General features: G+C 38.1%; 2 protein-coding genes across 4 annotated transcripts; both read right to left on the minus strand.

The window, feature by feature from the left end:
* Positions 1 to 328: 328 nt before the first annotated feature.
* LOC146679021 (uncharacterized) lies at positions 329 to 13,453 on the minus strand. 3 transcript variants are annotated; one of them, XM_085406521.1, is made up of 16 exons: positions 13,097 to 13,453; positions 11,193 to 11,240; positions 10,559 to 10,722; positions 9,387 to 9,574; positions 8,702 to 8,806; positions 7,995 to 8,133; positions 6,834 to 6,981; positions 6,544 to 6,676; positions 5,769 to 5,921; positions 5,640 to 5,677; positions 5,505 to 5,534; positions 5,237 to 5,403; positions 3,715 to 4,190; positions 3,461 to 3,560; positions 1,614 to 2,025; positions 329 to 782 (listed from the first exon to the last, which is right to left on the minus strand). In XM_085406521.1, the coding sequence occupies exons 3-16, from the start codon at positions 10,688 to 10,690 to the stop codon at positions 700 to 702; spliced, it is 2,304 nt and encodes a 767-aa protein (XP_085262647.1). In that variant the 5' UTR covers positions 10,691 to 10,722; positions 11,193 to 11,240; positions 13,097 to 13,453; the 3' UTR covers positions 329 to 699. The 3 variants fall into 3 exon arrangements, with proteins under 3 accessions (XP_085262647.1, XP_085262639.1, XP_085262631.1); XM_085406513.1 differs by having other exon boundaries at positions 11,193 to 11,261; XM_085406505.1 differs by having other exon boundaries at positions 11,193 to 11,284.
* A 66-nt stretch (positions 13,454 to 13,519) lies between these two features.
* Positions 13,520 to 22,373, minus strand: taldo1 (transaldolase 1). The gene is made up of 8 exons (XM_085406534.1): positions 22,181 to 22,373; positions 18,213 to 18,336; positions 17,528 to 17,635; positions 16,817 to 16,948; positions 15,917 to 16,092; positions 14,922 to 15,119; positions 14,105 to 14,250; positions 13,520 to 13,970 (listed from the first exon to the last, which is right to left on the minus strand). The coding sequence occupies exons 1-8, from the start codon at positions 22,278 to 22,280 to the stop codon at positions 13,938 to 13,940; spliced, it is 1,017 nt and encodes a 338-aa protein (XP_085262660.1). The 5' UTR covers positions 22,281 to 22,373; the 3' UTR covers positions 13,520 to 13,937.
* Positions 22,374 to 23,380: the final 1,007 nt, after the last annotated feature.

The following is a 23,380-nucleotide window of genomic DNA, read 5'->3' on the forward strand; positions in this document are numbered from 1 at the left end:
AGATATGGCTAGTAAGTGTACCTTAGAGCTAAATAATTTAATTGCACATACTGATCTCCAAGGATGAGGACATATTTACATACTCACAATTAAAATACCTGTATAACCCTCCTACTTGCTGTTCTCTGCCTCATTGTTAAAACCACCCTGGAGATTTTTCTAATACCACTGATCTTATTATTAGACCTAGGACCTTGATTAGTGCTCCTGGAAAAAAATTTTTTTTTCTATTTTTCTTTGGCATCAGTAGAGATTGATTAAGGGGAAAAAAGTGGCTTCTTTTCACAAAATCTCCTACAACAGCTAGGAAATCGATCCAATACCAGTACAGCTTTCATCAAATAATAATTCATGCTTTATTCATATTGGCAAACAAACACAGTTGAAAGGCCTTATAATAGATTAATAAAATAGAACTGTAAAAAGGAAAAATTATTAGAAACATGGTTAATAATAATAACTACTTAGCAACATATTTATGTTACTCTAAAAACATAGATAGAGGATAGAGGAATTAAGAAAATTCTATGCAATCTATTTCTTTTCCCTTTGACAGTATTTTGTGTGATCTCACTTTAATGTGGGAATCTGAAACAGCTCAAAATACACACTGGAATCATTTGTGTGATTCTATCTCTAAATGTCCAAAGGAAACGAATGAGGTGCTCCCTAATGTGACAGATAACTCCAGATGCAGGATCAGCAAAGGAGCATTTTCTGAAGAAATATGCTGAAAGTTGTCAAAATCACTCCTGTTGCCAGAGATGAGGCCTGATATGGAGCTGCAGTGGAAGAGAGATGAGGTCAGTGAGTTAAGTTTACAGTTAACACTGTGCACTTATTAACATTTAAACATTAAAAGCAAGATTATATAATTGAATATGGTAATATTTTACACATTTGCCTAACAAGTGAAAGATCACCAGTTTGACACTTGGAAGGGATACAAATCTCTTTGGGACTCCTTAAAGAAGGTAGAGAGGGGCGGATCAATCAAAAATATTGATAGTATTGATTCCAACACTTGTATCGGTGTAAGGTTGACACTAGTGTGATAGGATCGATACTTTGTTTCTATCCTTCAAGTTCAGTATGCAGCCCACTGAACTGTTTTATGGAAATGAAAAAATGTACATCAAACATGCAACTTGAAAAACTTTAAAATCTTTTTATGTTGACTCTCACACTTTTTTTATTTAGAGCCTGTAGCACATTTAAACAACAGAAGTTGACCCAAAGTACTTCAGACACAGGAACATTTACATTTTCTTAATTAAATGTATTAAAAACGATGGAAATATTAAAAGTTGACCAACGCTTAATTAAATGTATAATTTGCATAGCCTGTAAAGCACTTTTGTCATCTTTGACTTGAGTGTGACCTACATGTTTTAATTTGCTTATATTTAGGCACCTGGCCAGGAATGAATAAGCCAGTGGCCCTGAAATAAGCCACTGCTCATTACTTTCCTGAAAATCAAAACCACTGTTGCAGGAAACCCAAAAGGTTAAAACTGACTTTTATTTTCATTAATATTGTCTTTTACATGTTAGTGAATTAATGTTTAAAAACAGAGGAGAGGTTAAGTCTTGTTTAAAATAAATTGTCTTACCACTTCCTGCGGTGTTATGGACAGCTGTAGTAGTTGCAGCTGTAACAGCTGGAGTTGCTGATGTACTTGCAGTATTGGTTGTGATACTGGTTGCAGTAGTTGCAGCTGTAACAGCTGGAGTTGCTGATGTACTTGCAGTATTGGTTGTACGAGTAGTTGTAACTGTGGCTGTAGTAGCGGTTGTTACATTAGTACTTGTTGTATTTGCTGCGGTTGTTGTGTTTGCCACGGCTGTTGTGGTTGGAGCAGGAGTGGTGAGCACAAGGCTCACAGGTCCTGATTTGACTGTGTAGCTGCTGGTGAACACACTGCCAACCAGGGTGCTCTGACTCCTGGAGCTGGTACATAGATTTGGGCACAACAGAGAGGGCATGGTGGTAATGCACAGATTGACTGTGCACTGGACATACAGCTGTAAACACAAAAAGCCACACTTAGCAGTGTTCAGATTAAAGTATTTCACACTATCGCCACATAGAGCACTACAGCTGTTTACGAAGCATTAATACTGGAACAATTCTAAAGCACAATCAAGACAAATTGCTCAGAACAAGCCAGCCACCACACATGATGTGTGCAGTGGTCAGTACATTTCCATAGCATGCTTGATAGCACTTACTGATTAGTAAAATTAATTTAAAATCTGCAATTTGCTTTAGAGGTATTTGGTAACTAATCAACATATTGTTCAAACATTGAGCAGATGATGGTGCTAGCTACATAAAACAAAGTCTCATGGAAATCTGTTTGGCCCAGTGGGATAGAACCAGCTACACCAACATTTAATTTTTATTTATTTATTTGTTTATTTTTGCATCTGAGAATGTAATAAATTTAAAAAAGCGGAAAACAGCATATGTGCAACTGAACAGGAGAAAAATTGTAGGGATTTCCCTAAAACTGGCTTCCAAACTAAAAATATCAACTTTATTTTAAAACATAAATAAGGTAAAACATACATAAAAATAAATCGTAATTTTAATTTAAACACAATGTTTTTTGGAAAGCTTGTAAAATTCATTTTTCAAATGCTAGAACTGTTAATTAAGTAAACAGTTATTATGAGTTATTATGACTCCCGTGGCTACAACACACTACAAAACTCACAGGGGCTTGCATCACTTTTAAGGAGCACCTCATTTGTCAACTTCCCACTCGACCATCACAAATTTGTTTGAAAACAAAACTGAGGGCAAAAATACACTCTTAATAGGAATCATGAAAAACATCATGCCACTATTGCTCTCAGATAAGTATTTGAAGGGAAAACACCAGGGCTGTTTTAAATGTTTTTCTAGCACCGTTTTTGTGAAGCCCCCTTTTTAAAATTCAATTATCTAGAAAACTACTTGAGCTAGATCCTTTCACCTGACTTGAACTGCACTAAATAATATCATCCTCCTTGTATCTGACTAGTTGTAAACAAAATATCACCCCCTGTGTACAAAACGGTGGTTTCTGCTGGAATACAAATCAGCTGTCGGAGATCAGACATCCAAATATTTAAGGGACTTCAAGCATCCTTCATGCTCTCCTAGCTTGAGCTGCGTTCCTAAGTGTTCTTAGAGACAGAAATTGTGAAAAAAGCTAACTCAAGTAGTTTTTAGAAAATTGTCTAAAACAGCCACAGTAATGCTGAAATTTTGCATAATGCCGTTTAAGAAATGTATCTTTAACATTGATTTGATGAATTGACATTGAATGACCCTGAATACTTTTTGTATTTTGCTGGTCAAAATGATTTCTTTCTCAGTTTCAACTTTTATTTGAAACAAGCCTTTGGTACACAGAAAGAGTACAGCAAAGTGACACTTATGCTTATGTGTGTGTTATATGACATCACTTACAGTTGTTCCATTGGTCTGTATTGTACTCAAATCAAGGCGGTAAACCCTGGAATTATTTTGGGTAGTAATAATCTCTAAGGTGTTGCTGGATGCCAAGCACCTGAAAGAGAGAAATGCGACTGCTATTTCAGTTTGTATGATATGCTTCATGTACTGAAAACAACATTTCTTTGAGAAGATTTTCTAAGAGCATCTGTCCTCTCCAAAGTGGTAACTTTGAAAAAATGACAGGACACAAGCTGAATGTTACTGACCCTTGTTCTAGAATAGGACGGCTTATTGCAAAGTCCTCAGTCTCAGACTCGATGCAGTCGTTTACTATCATCTCGGCTCGAACCACACTGCAATTGGACCTGACGTAGAGGTCCAGTTGTTTGATCCTGGATCCACTTTCTTCACTTACACTGGTACTGTTACTGGAGTTGCTTCCTGTTTCCGAGTCAACAGCTCTACGCACTCTTTGTGGTGAGTTGACGTTAGAGCGAAACGTGGGATTTCTGGTGAATTGTGCCAGGGGCCCTGTTCCTGGGAGGTAAAATTCAATCCAAACACGAAACTCACCAAAGGTCTCTTTCTCTGTGGGCATCTCAATTGAAGCATTTGGGCCCTTGACCTGGACTCCTGGGATGCGGCAGGCCAAAGGCAGGATAAGTAAGGGCTGGCGGCTAATCATAGAGTAGGGACGCACGGTTTTCAAGGTGTTGGTGTAAACCAGCTCTGGGCCCGAGTGCTGGGAAAAATTGAGAATGAGAAAAGAGAAAATGAAAATCCAAACAAATAATCTATCACTGCAAAATATCTTATCGTTTGAGAAATCATTTTTAATATAAGGCCAGAAAATCTATTTTGAATAAAAGGTTTCCAATAAGTTTCATCTTCTGTGTAACCAGATGACAGAGCTTCAAATAAGGGAAATTATTTTTTTAAGAAAAGACAGATAAGTTAAACTCTTGGTCTACTGCAGGTGACTCTGTGACACTGCTCGCTGGAAAGTTTATTTTAACACCTCAGTTTTTACATATCGTCTCCCTCCTTTATAGCCTGAAGCAAACATGAGAAGGATTTCTCTTATTCTCTGATGACTACTTAATTAAACTTTACAGCCTTCTTTTTTTATCCCACTATAATTTCACTGAACAGCATTATCCAGCCTTACAGCACTAATATTACACAGCATGGATGTGTCTTGATAGATGGAGGCAAATTCTTTTTCTTTTAGCTGAACAGAGGTCAAGTCCAGTAGGCAATATATATTAGGCTAGAGGACATTTATGTGTGCTGAAAGAGCAATCTGCTGGGGGTTAAAGCTACATTACGCTGGAATTGTTACTGAATGATATGACTGTTTAATGTCTTACATTTGATTCAGTCCATACGGAGGTACAATCACAAGGCTACAGCCCTTAGGCTGCATGTTTGAGCCTAAATCTCTGAACTCTTCTTACAAGCTTAACTCAGAGTGAACATTCTCAGAGCTGACTGAGCTAATTCAGCTAAGCTTTATTTCACCATTTTGATATTCATCAACTCATAGTTCATAGTTATTGATTCGTTACTTAGTTAAAACTGCTTTCTAAAGACTCCTGAAACACATCTATACAAGGAGAAAGGAAACCACATGGTGTCAGCAAAGACAAGAGTTTCAGTTTACGTTAAGCTGCTCTTTAAATACTGCTGTGATTCCTTTCTTGAATAAAAGCCTTTCATATTAAAATAAAAGAAGAAAGCCACAGCTACCAAAAAAGTAAAGGAAGACATAATTGCGTAGTATTTTACCACAGTCTTTGTGCCACAGCCGTCCAAGGAGATGGTTGCAGTCACATGTGTGTTGTTGTAGTTGACGGGGCAGGTGGGGCTGTTAAGCTGGAGTTCGGCAAGGTTGATGTTTGTGAGCGAGGTGATGGGGAGCACCAGAGTCATCTCTGTCTTCTCACACTTCAGTTCTGACCAGGAGCAGAAGGTTAATTATTGATAATAACTCACGCACCCACACTTATCACACTCGAAATCACCTGAATCTCACACACAAGACCTGAATTTCTACCTGTTCCAGCAGGTAATGTTCTGGTTTCCCCTGAAAAAGTTTGAAAAGGAACATGTAAGCAGTGAGTATTTTCAGATAAAACCCTGCTGTAAAGAAAGAAGTTGTTTTGCCAGATATTTCTAAGCAAGCTCTTACTTTGGTATAGCCACACACATCTTGGCTCTGACTGTAAACTGACAGGATAAAACATTCAGATCAGACAGGTTCATCTGAAGCGCATATATGCAAATGTATAAATACAGGTTTAATAAAGCATCAGCTGACCTCTTGGTATTTGCAGCAAAGCAGATGGGCAACAGATGAGTCAGGTTGTTTTCAGAGCGGATCCAGGCCATGGCCATAGTGGCCAGGGGGCCGACTGATGTGAAGCCAGTCCTGTAGAGGTCAGGGGGCCCAACCACGGCAAACTCTAAAACACTGTAAATATTGAGAGAAACCTTTAATAATGTTTGATTCACCTAAAAATACTTCACACCTCTCGCACTTCTTGCAAAGCCACACAGGCACAATAATTCTTCACCCTCGCAACCCTCAATAAACAGGAAGGAATATATTTTTTTAGTAAAATGCAACGGAAATATATAAAATGAAATGTAAGAAAATCCACTTGGTACAAATAGAATATATACCAACTGAATGAATTTCATTTGACCAAACCATTATATTAACACTCCCCACCAGAGTCCTAGATTTAATCTGGGACTCTCCGCCATTTGACCTTAGAAGTGAAGAAGCTTCTCGGATGAGAGGTGAAACGTCTTCAAGCAACTTAAAGAAGTCCAGACGCTTTTCTTTGCAAGCTCCTTTGACTACGATGACCTGGATGACTGAGAACCTTCACAGACATCCATATATATGCACACACAAGCAGACTCTTATATAACTTTTCTATACAAGTATATTTGTACATATGCACATTCCTATACATGCATAAGCAGCAAAAACGCAGCAACAGCAACAGAAAATAAAAGAATAAACCATGTTGGGATGTTTAAAAAGCAGTGGGAGGGATGGCAAAGGAAGAGCCACCAGGACTCACCTCTCCTCCTCCGACCTATAGTCAGTGTTGATTTTCTCCTCCTGGTACGGCAGAAGAAACAGCACAGAGTCATCTTTTGGGGTCCTGTCTATGGCCACTGGTTCATCAGAGCAACTAAAATATGACTCTTCCACTGGAAAGACAAAATGAAACCATTTATTACATTATGCTATAAGTTATTATTAATCTGGTAAAATTATTATTTTCATTTTGGCAGATGATGAGAGAAAGCGCAATTATTATTCTCTATACTTGAACCAAAATGTCATCTAAGCGATTGTCAGCCTCACCAGTTAGAGAGAGATGGACAGGGACAGAGCTGAGGGGCAGATCTGTGGCATGGTTTACTCTGGGCGAAGGAATCAGGTCCTCCACCATCAGGTAAATAAAATACTGTCCTGCAGGTGCCTGTCCAGTGAAGGACAAAATGCATTTCTCCTGGTAAAAGAATGAAACAATGTCAACAACAGAGATGAACAAGTTCCACAATGGTATGTGTGGGCAATGTTTGACTGTAAATGACATCAATACAAGGCAAAAAAACAAACAAACAACAAAAAAAACTGAGTGGTTAAACTTGTTTCCAGACTGTATGCAAACGATATTACACAATGGTGCTTTTAACTAAGCAAATTATGGCTAAACCAAACAAGTTTTTACTTTGGAAACCATTTCACTGATCAAAGACCAAAGAGAATTCAGTTGCACTTCCAAATTAACTGGAATGTGATTACTGGAAAGGCAGACTTCTGCTAGTACAGAGTGACCTGATGTCTTCAACACGCTTCAGCCGTAGAATAGCTTTGACATTATGGGCAATGAGAATTCCAGATTCTCATTGGTGAGAGGAGGTAGATTACTTTGGGTAAAGGAAGCAATAGATAACATTCTGTTAAAGAGCAAGGATGTAAAATATTTTATTACTGTGTTTAAATTTTAAGCTCCTTTATACTTTTATGCTCTACGTCACTGTCATAGTTACATGTTTTGTTCTTTCACTGTGTACACTGTGCTTTTGTTATTTCAGTCTAACACTCCCTGCTGTTTACTTTCCCCTTGCCAGTATGTGACCTACAGCTCCTCCCAGCTCACCTGCAACCTCTTTGTATCTAGCCTTTCTTTTTTCACCCAAGCTGAGATTTGCTTTTTTTCCCTGGTTTTTGGGGGGTTTTCTTCACAAATTTAAGACACATCATTCACCACAGCAGGTATTTCCACATGTCTGATTTGGCAGAGTTTTACGCCAGATTTCTGTCTTGATGAAACCCCAAAGATGGAGTGGGTTGGGTGTTGGTTGGTGCTGAACATATTTAAATATTTATGTTAGTCTAATCCGCACTTATGTTTAATTGTAATCATCTTTAAAATAGTAAAATATGTTTTTAATTAAGAATAAAATAGATTTCAGTGCCTACAATAATAAAGCCTTGAACTCGTGAAATACAACTCACCCCATCCAGCTCTATGAAAGAGTGCTGGGTGCAGCTGACACACTCTCCCTTGTCAGAACTGGCAAATCGACATCGGACCTTGTCCCCATCCAAGTCTTTCACTGACAGATGGAAGTCGTGAGGACAGTTCACACGGGCCCTGTTTGGTGGCATGCAGACAAAGAGATAATCAGCTTCTTGAATCATAAATCACAACAAGAGAGAAAACAAAAATGAAAGTGGATTTGGTGCAGTCTGTACAGCTGAAGGGCAAGGCATCACTCTGAAGAAGTCTTTGAGAAGCAAAGACTTTGGCTGACGTCAATAAGCTCTCGAAGTGTTGCCTCTTTGATCTTAAACTTGGCCTCCAGCAACAGCTGGCTTTTGGAGCTGAAAAAGCCACTGCGAGTGGTGAGCATGAGTAACAGATAAACAAATCAGCGGAAACTGATCGCATAAACCTGCAGACTCAGGCTTCACTCTGATTTTACATGGACTTTTTAACAAAAAAATAAAGATTACACTCAGATTTAAATCATCCGAATAACCAAGTGACATTTTAAAAATCTATTTCATGTAAAATCTTGTATGGCTCTTTGTTCAGATATATGTAGCTTATATCTCTTTATGACAGCTTAAATGTCCTTAATTTAATTAACACAAATTCAGCTCATGTCTGAATACAGGAGTCGGGAGGAAGGAGAGCAGAGAGTAGGTGTTTACACTACCTTAGAGGAGGAGGGAGAGCCACAAAAGCAGGGTGGTTGAGTCTCCCGCTGTTTGCCCGGATCACTGGTCCTGCATTTATAGACACAAAAAATTCTGTTCCGGACCTAAAACAGTAAAAAAAAAAAAAAAAAAAACTGTATTAATGGCTTCTTCCTTTAATTTAACAAATAACATCATTGATCTTGTCACAGATAGTAAACACAATGCTCCATAGCAAACGGTTTGATTCGCACAGGACTGAAGAATCATAAGTCAGTTTGTTTGGGCTCCAGACTGCTTGAAATAGTCAATTTTAAATGATTTTGTGTACTCTTAGCGCTTTATGATTTCAGATATTGTGGGATATCACTAATGTGGTTATCTCAAGCACAAACCTCTCGCTGGGACCATAGAAGCCCCAGCTTCACCCATTCTTTGTTGCGAGGGGCAACAAATGAGAAAAAACTCTAAATTATGCAAAGCTGATCTAGTAGAACAAAAAAAATAAATACAAATAAAAGTCCTCCGTAGTTGTCTAAGAAACAAAACAATGTCACTTGGAATAATCTCAGAGTTATTTCCAAATAGACTGCGCAAATTTCTTTTAAAAAGATGAAAAATGGAGCTGACACTTAAAATGTAAAAATTAATATACAAAATTTAGCATGTCTGAGGTCAAGGGTATTCGCATTGTAGGTCTCATACCCTAAACTGATGGTAGCTCTGTAGTCACTGGGGACAGTTTTCTGCCACTGGCGGACACACCAGTCAGAGGGTTTGGTCCCAGTGAAAGGTAACGGGGTGGTGTGGACTAGACAGTCCTCTCCTGGAGCACAGAGTTCAGACAAAGACGGACAAGGACTAGGAGCAATGACAGTGAAATGAGCCCGCACCTGCAAGAAGTAAAGAGACAAACTCCCTCATGTCTGCACTAAACAAACATTACAAACATTTGCATGTAGTTCATCAGGCACCAAATATCAATCTGAGACCCACACAACTAGTATGTTGACTATTAATTGACAGTTATTAGTAAGCGTAATTTCCTACCCTTTGAGATAAATAAAGTATTTGTTACTTTTATTTTACCCACTAATGTTGAGTATTAGTAGGATGCTACACTTCAATTCCCATCAACCGAATGAAACAACTAAAAATAACTGAATTTGGGTTGAAGCACTAATTTATGGGATGTTTGTGGCCCAGTGTGATGTAACAATGGGAGACAACAACTATGAAAAAACAACAACAATATCAACATTATCCTTAGTTCAGCTATTAAATCTATATGAAAGTAAGGGTTCGTTTTTGAGGATAGATGGAGCCATGAGTAATTAAGACGTACACAGCTGACAGGACTGCATAGAAGAATGCCCAACTAGATTACAACAGACCTAACACACTACACAATGACTGACACTGAATTTGTTTTGTAGAATTAAAATAATCAATTATTTGCACACATAAGTAAGTAGCAACTAAAATAAAGAAAGAAGGGGAAGGGTTCACTTTGAAGCATGTCAATTTTAATGTTTTTTTTTCCGTTCTTGTAGTGAATCCTGAAACGTTTTAACTAATTGAGTGGTAAACACGTTCATTAGGATATTTCAAGGAAAGTATAATTTTAGTAAAGTAAAATTACAGAAGCACAGTTTTGATAAATAATTCTAATAAATAATAATGCTGAGGCATAAAATAATATGGTTTATGAATCATGGAAAATGTCTTTTATTATTTACCTGCTATAATTTTGAGTTTATGAAAATCTCAACACATGACTAAAACATGATAGTAAAAATGTATAATGAGGAACAGCTGAGAGTGTGGGAGATCTTGGATTTTAGGAAAAAAAATTAAAGAGGGAAAATGTTGCTCACTGTTTTTCCTCCATCACTGTCCAGGGGCACAACATGCACAGTCAGGCCAAGAGAAGAGGCGTCAGAGGCCAGGCCTAGCATCAACAGAGCCAGGCCCAGCAATAAGATATGCATTTTGAATCTGTCCAGCATCTCAGCTTCTCAGGCAAGGAGCGAGTCTGAACCTTTGGCAAATACAAAGACAGGAAGGTGAAGTAGTCAAGAGTCAGAGCACTAACTCACTTTTCATTAGCTGCAACCCCCCGCCCTGAATCCTGAATTATCTACACTTCACTCAAGGATTTACTTTTAAGTAAATTTGACTTTTAAAGTCAATCCAACACTGATCCCGCATTGTATTTCTGAAACAAGGCTGTCGTTATATATCTGACAGGATAGTGAGAGATGATACAACGGAATCTCTCACTATATTATTTATGATTTAATAATGATATTGTAACTGGCAGCTCTGCAATTCAAGGTGTGTAATACCACGTTATAAAAGTTTGACAGGTTGAAGAGTGAAACATCAACCTCGTATCAAAACTCACTTGAATAGAAACCATTTTAGCAGTCACAAATTAGAAAACACCTGCAGTTTTTGTGGAATAATTATGATCTTAAGTGGCATCAAAATGAAAAGACCATGACATACCTGCTGTTTCTGCACTTGGGAATCCCCCACCAATCACAATAAGTAATCCTGAGAGAGGGGTACAAGAACCTGAGGACAACAGCAAACAACCTCTGGAAATCATAAATGACAACCCGATAGAGCAATCAATCAAATAAATAAATACAATGGAAAAAAGGAACACATTTCAAATTCTTAGGTTCCACCCATCATAGCAGAATAAATCTTCTTAACACTGAAAAGTGTGGCAACAGTATAAAACAGCCAGCAAACATATGCCCACCATGTGCAAAACCCTAAATGAGAATGGTGGGACAAAATGAAAGAATTAAGTAATAAAAAATGACTTGTATCGATACAAAAATGCAAAACACGATGTCTGGATGTAAAACAGTACTACAGATTCACATCAAAAACTCTTTCCTGACATGAAACATGGTTGGTGGGAGCAGCATGGTTTGGTGGTGTTTTTAATACATGAATTGTTAATAAGAACCTAAAGCTGGAGGCTCAAAGGCAGCGGCGTCATCTCTTAAGCAGCAATACCTGCAGGCAGTGGCCACGGAGGGGGAAGTGGCTGGTAGTGACTTGCGTTATTTAGCTTTTTTTCTGAGCTTCACTAATGTTCTAATGACAGGAGTTTTGTTTTTTTTATTTGTTTGTGATGTCTGTGTGCAAAGTGGGACATTGCTTTTGTACTTAAAAGTCCATGGTGTGATAAAAATCTGTTCTGGAGAAATAGTTCAACATATTATGGTGTATATCTTTATTTCCATTCTTTTAAAAGGCTCTGTGACAGATTTTCTAGTTTTAGAAACTAAATCAGAGATGTCAACTCATCTTACATCATGGACCACATAGAGCCCAGTTTCATTCAAAGTGGGCCTGACCAGTAAAGCTATTGCCTATCAATAAACAGTTTTCTTGTTTTTAAAGTTTCTTTTATTTCCAGGATAAAGATTAAGCTACACATTTAAACCCTGAGGTATCTTCAGAAATCTTTTTTTAAAGATGCATCTCAGTTTTTCCACTATGTGAAGAAATGCTGCTGACTACAAAGAAACCCATCAGCTCCTTGTGCATACACTAATATTTTCATACTTTGGTGCTTGAGAGGGTTATTTGTCAGTAAGAAGGCAAAACTAATGAGAAAACACACAAAAGTCCAAAAATGTATGCTCTTCTTTTTAGTCCACATATATCCAGTGAGCTGGATCCATGTTTGTCAAAGATATTGTGAGGCAAACTGACTTGGAAAAAACAGAACTGATTTTTATATTGACAGGTGTATGTAATGAAAACATAAGACATTACAATTAACTTAAATCTTGTGTCCCGTGGAAAATATTTAGGTCTTTTCCAGTCACAAATTTGTCCAGGTAGTGAACTGCACTATGCAACTGCTTTGAGACATGGCAGCAGACTACAATGTGCTACACCGGCTAAATATACATTTCTCTAAGCACCTCTACATAAGGTTTACACAATGAGAAGCCAAAGTTCTTGGGCTAGCCAAGTCAAAAGACACTGGAGAACCTTTAAAAGATCTGAGTGTATCTATGAGCCTATATGTATGCTCTTCACAGTGTTGATTACAGAAAATCCAAAATCAATTAAAACTTTTACATCCAATTACTGTTTTTTAAAATGATTAAAAATGTAACTTGTACAATCCTGGGAAACAAAAACTTAACTAAAAGCCCAAATAACCATGACATTCATGCCCATGCTGAATGTAGGTAAACTTCCGAACTGTATGCTGTTAAAAAGTATCAGGTTTCTAAATGTTGGTGAATAACAAATGAAACTCCAGTCAATTACTCAGGCAGTTCTGCCCTGAAAACCTCCACAGAATAAAAGCCAGATATAGAAAACGCGCACTCTGAAATGAAAATGTCAGACAAGGAACAGATATATTTTTTTACCGTAATCAGTCGTCAGCTCTTCATTTTCAAAAGTCCAACTTAGGAGCTTACAGCCTCCATTCTCTTTCTATACAGTCTTGAGCGCTGAGATGTAAGCAAACTAAATTTGAGCAACGACAGAATGAAGTTGAACTGGTTCAACCAGAGCTTCTAAAGAAAACATGAAAATTACTGCATGCCAAGAGAAGCGTAACTGAAGTGACTAAGCTCTGATTATTGTGCCCTGCATGAGGTACGCCTTCCCCGTATATATGACACCTGCTGCAGTCTTTTATATTAAATACAGCAAGAGAAAAACCAAAAATAAAAAATAACACAACAAACACACAAAATAACACAACTCTGAAGACAGATGCTTTTTTATTGAAAGATCAAACATTAGGAGGAATGATTGGTAGAAATGTAATTGTTACATAGTCAAGGGCAAAAAAAAAAAAAAAAAAAAAAAAAAAAAAAAAAAAAAAGTTAGTGCCAAAACTATGGTCCTGTCTTGCCAAAAAAACAAACATCCATGTTCCCTTCTAGTAGTCACATGACATCATTCACAGAGACTTGGTTAAGCCTCATAACATCTTTTCAATGAAGCTGTTTATTTTTCCTTTCAGGTAAAAATTTCTGTTAATAATCAGACAATTTTATAAACAAGCTTGTTGGTCAGTACCAGCCCACGAGAGGAAAGGTTTTCATTTGGGAGAAGGATCTCTGGAGTTTGATCAGATGAGGAGGGGAAGGCCCACCGTTGCTTTGGATCTTTTAAGAAGGAGTTAACCTTCTTAACTGCCTTGGTCCCCAATTCCTCATACCTCTTGTCACAGGGCATGACACACCACATGTGTTTCAATTACTGCCCGTTCTTCACACTCAGAATTTTCTCCTTCAGAGAGGAAAAATAAATAAATAAATAAATAAATAAATAAATAAAATCAAGAAAAAGGATAACTTGGAGATAGCTTAGGCAGACAGCATAATGAATGTGTAATATTTATTTGTTTAATCAAACAATCTTACTTTGATCATGGTCTCCAGCTTCACGGCGTCAGCAGCAAACTTGCGGATGCCGTCAGACAGTTTCTCCACACCCATGCGGTCCTCGTTGTGCTCCCAGCGGAAAGTCTTCTCATCCAGGTGGACCTTCTCCAGATCACAGGCCTTGGCTGCAAAAATCAAAAACATCAGGTTCAATGTGGCAGCAGAGAAAGGCTGCTTACAGATTTCAATCAAAAGCTGTCCTGATGCATCTAGAATACTCTTCTCTGCATTAGGGAAAGTGTCCCTAGGTTTTGGGGAAACATAAACCAGAAGATAATTAAACAAGTCCTACTTGTACAGAGCAATAGAAAGCTTGTGCTTGTGCTTCTGATCTTTTAATCTGTTTTAAATGGTTAGGTGAAACTCTCCAGAAAAGATGGGATGTGTGGCAGACTTGTGACTGGTCCAAAAAAACCCAAAGTGCATTTTTAGGTCTGTTTAGTTTTTAGATAAGGTGACTGTGGTACTAGAGTTTAGTTTAGAGTTTAGAGCAAACGCCCTTTCTGTTGACAAGGAAATGTCTTGCACACACGTTTTTGTTGTTACATGTAAATTAAACAGGTGTGAGAACCACATTGTTCTCATCAGTGGCACAGAATGTACTCTAGCCAGAAATGATTTTAAAACTAAATGAAAATATGTTTTTGGTAAAATCCAGTTAAAAGCTTCAAACCACAATAATCTAGGGTAGACCAAGTTCTCATTTTTTAATCCACCCTAACATAATTAACACAAAACTGGCAAAAATACTTCAGAGAGCAATATTCTGCATCTTTTTAAAGTCAGAGAGCACTACCTTTCTCCACACTGAGCATCTCCGTGACAGCACTGTGATCCTGGCTGAGCTCTGCCAGCAGACCGGGGGAGATTGTGAGCAGGTCACAGCCTGCGAGGGCTTTCACTTCCCCTGTGTTTCTAAAGGAGGCCCCCATCACAACAGTGCTATAGCCAAACTTCTTGTAGTAGTTGTAAATCTTGGTCACACTCACCACACCTGAGAAGAAGAAATACACAACCAAAGAAGAAGAGGTCACCAATTGATCAAGATACAACTGTTGTAGCAGTTTGATTTTTAAGGTAATGGTGTCAATCAATCCAATTTTCAGCTACATGGCTGACTCATTATTATATTACACAATACTGCCACGCAATACACCTGCAACATCAGAAACTGTAATTACATTAATTAATTATCCCAGAGGTGATCGATCCAAACATCAAATCACATTCTTTACCTCAGACAGGTAAGCTGTCACACAGTGTCACTGTAGAAGTTATAATTTAATCGATGTCTCATCAACTTACTAAAGCCTGTATAAATGCTTTTCCCTAACTGCATATCATCTGGCACTGCCACAAAGCTAAAGCAACACTGAACACATGCATTATAAGTGAGCTGCTGTGTCTCTGACCATTTTCTTCAGTAATTTGTAATCCACTTGCAGAAGCTTCGATGAAGTTTCATTTATTTTAATTACACCTCTTTTTAAACAAATTATCTCTATTAGCTCTGTTTTTAAACTGTGAGAATACAATAATGCAGAAAAAAGGGATATGATGCACACCCATCCACAAATCAAACCGTTCTCATCTGACGAGCAGAGTTGTGATTAAACATTTCTTTTCACTGAATAGCTTTGTGATGCTGTTGCGTTTCTAACACAAGCAACCACAGAATGATACAGTCAATGGATAAAGTAAAACACAAGATTTACTGCAAGTCCGTTTTAGCCATGTGTATCAAATAAACTGGTGATTGACAATATCGTCTGATAACTGCAGTGTTTTTACCTGGATCTTCATGTGGCTCGTAGCTTTTGCGATCTGTATTCTCCTTATACCAGTCAAGGATGCGTCCAACGAAGGGCGATATAAGTGTTACCTTTGCTTCGGCACAGGCTACGGCTTGAGCGAAAGAGAACAGCAGCGTCATGTTGCAGTGAACACCATGCTTCTCCTCAAGCTCCCTGAACAAACAAGCAAAACAAACAAAAACATTTATTTAGAACACATTAATAACAGAAATAAGTTACACACAATGTTATACCAGCTCCCGTTTCAAACATCATCTCAAAGGGCCAAGCTCAAGCTCATCATGAAAACACTAACATGTTGTTCTTTAGCCCACTGACTTCTGAGGGGTTTCTTTCTTTCACTTTGTTTTCTAGCCTGTGGGTACTGTCGCACCAGATATGAGCAGCCATGTTGTCAGGGTAAAAAGCTACATCATGTTCTTTTTTACACTGGTTTACAACAAAATGTGATGATTTAACAGCAAATAGTGGTTTGTTTGCTGGGTTTCACACTTGTTGAGTAGCTGTTATTGCACTCATGCTGCATGTGCCCCTGTTTGTGGGGAGAAGTAAACACAGACGTGACTAACCAGTGAAATACACCGGCTGTGATTTTATGCGAACGTGTTTTGATGTTCCATTACATGTTTGCTATAATTCATTTAACAAATATTGGAAAGCAGTGCTTAATCTGAGGTCAGTTAAAGGGCTCATATATGTTGGGGTCTCTTTATCAGTAATAGGACTGAAAAAAAAAAAAAAAAAAAAAAAAAAAAAAAAAAAAAAAAAAAAAAAAAGCTGCTCCTTCTCTAGAAGACTTTATGCTTTCAAAATGAAATACACTCACTCACACATACGCAAGTGCAGCATCCGAGAGTATAGCACACTTCATACTCACTTCCCAGCTTGGATTCCTTCCCATGTTGATGACAGCTTGATGAGTACGCGTTCCTTGCTAATGCCTGCCTCTTCATAAAGCGCAATGAGCTTCAGGGCTTTTGCAACCATTTCATCTTTGTCAAAAGACAGCCTGTGACATAAATGAGAACCAACACAGCTGTTTGGCATTTTAAAATCTAAGAGCAAGTATTCTTTGCTTTATTTGTTTTGCGACTGTGTTTCCTGTGACAACAAGTTAAATGCTAAACAGCTTTTAAGAGATTGCTATAAATGCCATATTCTGTAGCTCAATCATTCAGGTACTTTTTCCCCCCCATTGGTTTTACAGAGAACACATAAATGATAAGAGTTTGCTAAATCAATTTGTATTTCTCAGAGAAAGTTAATTAGCTTCTACCAGTTGTTTATTATCAATAACACAACTTAGCTGCTGGTTAAAAAAAAAACAAGTGGTTAAAAATCTCAAATTTCAGGCTCTTAAATGTTCCCTAATGCTCTGAATGACACTAATATATTAGGAAACACTTATGTGCTGCCCTCTAATAAAAGGTTTTTTGTGCAAGAATGGCATCTTATCTGAAACTCCTCTGAAATTTGCCTCATTGCTTAAAGTTTCTCTTTGTCTACTGTGTAGATTTGAAAAGCTCAAGCCAGTAAACATTTCACATCTTGTGTCATTAATAGCACTTTGTTATAGGTTTGCATGTACCTGGCATCCACTTCAGTTGAGACTCTGCCTGGGACCTTCTTGAGGATCTCAAGCCCAAAACTCACAAACAGCTTGTCCATGGTGTTTGCTACCTGCTCCTCTTCGGATCTTAATGGAGACAGAGACAAAAAGGCTGACCATCTCCACGTTTCAGTTACAATGACAACAAGTCAGAAAACCAATCAACATTTCTTCAAATTGTTTAATTTTAGAACACATTACACAATGGCTGAGAAGTCCACATTAGTAAAATCATAGACTACTGGTCTAGGTGTTTACTATGTCTTTAACATGTTCTGTTCACACAGTGTTTCAGTTTACCATGTAGCTTTGGGAAAACAAGACAAACGCGCTTCCTATCACCCATCATATTTTCCAAGAGGCACGAAAGGTGTTTTTAAATACTAAGGTGTGTAATGTCTAATTAAACTCCATGCCACATGAATCGACAACATATTAAAGAAAAAAAAAAATCCATCAGATATCAGGTTTAAGCAGAAAAGATGCACATTTTATTGGATTCACTGCTGTAAATTAAGGAATGTCCTGAGAGCTTCCACAGACGAGCTGTGTAATGTGCAGACATCTAAGAGGCACAAAATATCCCCCAGTGTAGTCCAACATCTATTTAACTAAAGGACAGTTTAGCCACAGTGTGTTTGACCCATTTGTGCACTGTACTTACCCGCCCTTGGCCATGCCATACTTGATGGCCTGATCCACTAGCTGCTGGTAGGCTGGCATCTTAGCAGCAGCCAGGATAAGAGATGGGTTGGTGGTTGCATCTTGAGGCTTGTATTCATCAATGGCTGCCGTATTGGAACACAGATCAAAACAGTTCAGTCACATAAACACCCCGTTAGCCAGGCTAGATTAAAGCAGGAGTACAGAGAAGTACCAACCATGTGTTTAAATATGTTTAATCTGCAATAATAAATTACAGATGAAACATAACAAAACAAACACAGCATTGACCACAGGGGGGATGGTGTTTCAGACGCAGCCCCTTCTGAAATAATGCTATGCTAATTGGTAGCCCTTTAAAGACTGCTGCTGAGTGACTAAAAGCAATGCCTTTGTGGTACAGTGGTTAACACATTCATCTAACACATGAAAGAGCCCTGGTTTGAGGTCAGAAGGTGACCCAAAAATATAGCCTGAGGATGGAGAGCACAACCTACTGTACTGGTGTTGGTCCCAAACCTCGATAAATCAAAGTTGTGTCAGGAAGAGCATGTGGTGTTTTCATTTTGTGTTTGTTTTTTAAATCTGTTCGAAATCAACATGTGGATCCATCTACTGTGGCGACCCCTGGGGAAATAATGATGCAACTGAAAGTATCCACCAACTTACCTGCAAACTGTACCACTGATGGCCAATACATATCTAATGGTAATAAAGTTTGCTAAATACTACATGAAGCAAAAAACATAATTTTAAATATTCCACCACCTTAGCTTACAACGTATAATTAAAACTAAAGGCCTATGGAAACATTTTACCTGGAAATGTTCTCAGGATCATATGGGGCAAAACAGAAGGACAAGAAACTCTTGGCTGCTGTGCTTAATAATAAATGTATTACCTTATATAAACACCAGCCTTTCCACACATCAGATCTATATTAAAAATACCCAAACCTGCCATACAAATTTATATTTTAACTTCCAAGCTAGGCCATCAGGAGTAACAGCTAGGACCTGCCAACAAAGACACAGTGTATTGCAACAAGGACACGTGTATTCGTGTGTGTCAATAGCACAGTTAAGACTGGTTATCCCACTAAACAACTAGTTTAGATCTTCCTTATTTTCAACTAAAATTCATATCAGTGTTAAAGAGGACTAAAAGAACTGACAGAACAAGAAAATAACTCACTCATGCTGAATCAACATACTGCTACCTGCAGGTAGAAGATGGTGCCATCTACTGTGCAAACATGTACAGTCTCCAAAAAGAAAAAAAAAAGAGAAAACTGATTTTTGTTATTTTTATATTCTACATTGAATAAGACTTTATTAAATTGTACCAGGCCAAGCAGAGTACACCCTGGACAGGTTACCAATATACTGCAGGGCTGTTGTGCAAACCTAATCTAATAATTAATATTCAACATCAACTTACTACAATTCCAAAAAAGTTAAATTAAAAGAACCTAATGTCTTTGATGCAAAACATTAACTCACAAGGTATATAATAAATGTATGCCCCAGTCTACAGGCCTTAAAGAAAACAACCTGTTGCAGTTCACAGGACAGAAATTTTATTTGAAATGCATGAGTGGTGGGGCCTTTTCACACACCACAGGGGTTTTATGTCAGCACTGAATAGTAGCAGCATGGTTCAGTCAGAGCTGCCAACTCTTCATCCACAGAACAAAGGCTGTGTCTGTCCTGTTGCACGTTATCTCTCAACCCCCTCCTTCTACAGGTCAGCAGGTCTGAACTGGACACTCGTCATCAACTGCTCAAGTACTGCTGATTATGACAACATACCCAATACTTAAGGTTTGACATAAAAAATAAAAAAAAAAGGAATCCAAAAAACTTCCACTGCCAAAGGTGTTTAAGCAGGTAAAATACAGTGAAGTTTCGACATAAATTTGATCATAAACAAGACTGTGTATATGTGCCAGTGTAATTACATTTACACACACTATACTTCAGAGTTCCTACAAATAAACTGATGATGGCACTTGCATGACTTGGTAGGTGAGGGACATTTAAAAGCACAGGAGATCACATCTAATTACCCACAGGATAAGAAAATAAAAACATTGTTTTAAATCAGTGAATGAGTTTAATTTGACTGGTCAGTTAAAACGTTGTGTGCATAAAGACACGTTTGTATACTAAACATATATCCATAACCTACCTGCAAATACATAAACATTACTGCCTTGATCTCAATGTCAACTCAAAGTCTGTATTGATCCTGGTAGACAAATCACATATTTCTTATGTAAACTTTTGAGTCTTTGTTCAATAAGAAACCCTAACAAAATGCACGTTTTCCTTTAAAACGTCAATATTCAAGCCGGCTAATTAGTTAAGTAGCCAAATTTCATAAGAGCAACCTCCACTAACTTTTAGTCCACTGCTGAGAACTTTTTATCCCCTCACTTCATTAAATTAAGCAAAACTGTGTTGGTTAACTGTGTTTCACCATGTCTTCATGTGAAAGCAAACATGTTTCTGCTTGACCTGGTCTTGCAACACGCATGTCTAAACTTGCAACAGGTGAAAGACGAGAAATGCATTTCATAAAAGACAGATGAGCTGTTGGGCAAATCTCGACTGACCACTTCTCTTATCGCAACCCTCTGCAAAACATCTTTGTTTTTTTATTGATGGTGGTAGTGACAGAGGTATTCAAAGCAGTTAAGATTAACATGTGTATATCAGCATTGAGTGACAGAGACAGCTGATCACAAAAAGTATCTGCTTCTTTCTGGAAAATTCTTGCTCTTCAACTTTTTTACTCCTGCTAGTACAAACTGCTGGGTTACATTATTCTTCCTGTAAAGCAGGGATGTCAAACCCATTTCATAGCATGGGCCACATACAGCCTACTTTGATCTTAAAGTGGGTCAGACCATTTCGATTCAATTTCACTTAAATAGCATCAAATCACAACTGTCGCCTCAACAGACCAGTGAAACGTGACACTCCTGCTGTAAAGCATCTGCAAACTGTACTAGGAAAAATACATACTTCTCCAAGTACAATTAAATCTAAAAGTACAGACAACTATGAATAACTGGTGATAATCAGATTAATATATACTTAAAGCCAAAGCCTTCTTAATGTTCTCACCACAGACCAATTTTTGGTAAAACTCTAATTTTAACATAAATGGACTGGACTGTATTGCACAGCATTTTTGTTATGCCCATTCTTATTATGGAGGCATTCACAAACATATTTGTTTAAATTACAGGCAATAAACTAAGTTTATAGTTCAGCAAAAGGCTAAAGAAATAAAAAGTATACGGATCTGGGAGTATCAGCTTTCCAGAGTCATGCCTGGCAACATGAGTCCAGTTCTGTCGTGTCATCCTGACTGCGCAGGCGGTGCACGACGAACCATCTGGTTTTGCATCACAGTGTAAATCTAATATTTTTCCAGCCCTGTTCCTCATTCTGACCTATTGAGAAACATGAGCTTTACCTCTGTTACAAGAACTGGACAAACGAGGAAGGATAGTCTGATTTTACAACCACTTACACAGGCAGTGTGCACACAGTAGTCTGCAACTTTGGTTTGCCTAATCAATTTTGCGCTCACACCGCACACATACTCTATTATATAAAGATAACAACATTTTTATTAGACTAAAAGAGAGGTGTGCTATTATTCAGTTTGCATTGTTTGCTAGTGCAGCTAATAGTACGTAGATACTGTTAAGTAACGTTAATAACCAGTAATAGGATCATCTACTTCAGTAGTTAACCGGAAAACTAATTTCCAACTGACATGAAACAGTTATATAGCTAACGTTAGCTGGCTAACTAAACACAGTCACTTCGATGCTCACACCCACTTCATGACATCGACACCGCCGCGGTCATTCACTTCAACGCTGGATCCTTCCTTGTCACTTAGTTAGCATGCTAACCAGCTAACGTTAGCATGGGATAAAACGGGTTTTACCGTTGAAGTCTCCCGTGTCTGCCACCACCACAGTGTGCTTCTTCAGCTGGTTCAGCGCCGACTCCATCTTTCGCCGTTTGTCTGGTGACCCGCTAGACATAATGAGGCGAGACTGGGACCCTTTTATACACACAAAACACGTGAGACCGGGAGGAATGTCACAGCGCCCAGCGTAAGAGGACGGGAGCGCGCGGCGTAAAAGAGGAAGGCGTCATCCGGGGCGCGCAGAGACCTGTTAGAGGAAGTGCGCAGAAAAAAAGTTCACTTATAACGTCTGTCTACAGTTTATTTTAAAAATGGAAACCAGTCGGGCAATTCATTATATTATTCCTTACTTACTATACTATACCAGTGCTTTATTTATAAAGTACTTTTAAAAACAACAAGGCTGACCAAAGTGCTGAACAACAACACCAAATATAAAAAAATACTTCTCATTCAGTGGTGGAGAGCTCAGATACTTCTTATATCTTTCGCAATCTGTTGCACTGGCTCGACCTGTGGTAAAGTTAAAAAAAAAAACAACCTCCCAAATATAGGAGCCTGTTTTCAGACCAGTGTGTACTTTTGATAGCTATTTATTTAATCTCCATAAACTTACTTAATTACACTTTAATGCACAACATCATCTTGTGATGTTGTATTTTTGTGTAGCAATATTAGTACTTTTGTTTATTTAAAATCTATGACTACCTCCACCATTGTTGAAGAAATTCTATACCTTGTGTTGTATTTCTTTTTGGTGTTTTTGCTCCCATACCAATGATTAAAAGAATATTGTCACAGTCCTGGGTCGGTGACCCACTGTATTGTGTTCTGTGTTATTATTAATATTTGAGTTCATCATGGTTTATCATTACTAGTCTTTTGGCTTATAGTTCTGTATTTCTCTAATTCTTCTTTGCTTTGTGATTTATAGTTCTTGGGTTTTGTTCCTTTGCCCCTCATGTAGGTTTAGTTAGTATAGGTTTAGTTCTGTCTTCATGTTTATTTTCTTGCTGCACCAGTCAGTCGTGTCTCATGTCGTAATTTGTTACTCCTGTCCCTGTGCTCCGTGTTCCCTCTGTTCAGTGTCTCGTCAGCGCCTGTCGTGTGTTTCCTGTTTTATTTTTGATAGGCCCTGTCCTGTATGCAGTGTGTCTGGTTGTGCTTCCCCTTGTCTCTTTAGGTCTGATTTGTCCCAGCTGTGTTACCGCCTGT

The sequence above is a fragment of the Rhamphochromis longiceps genome, linkage group LG1 (assembly GCF_057381845.1).
Source record: "Rhamphochromis longiceps isolate RC_006_pf linkage group LG1, R_longiceps_female_GT1.1, whole genome shotgun sequence".
NCBI lineage: Eukaryota > Metazoa > Chordata > Actinopteri > Cichliformes > Cichlidae > Rhamphochromis > Rhamphochromis longiceps.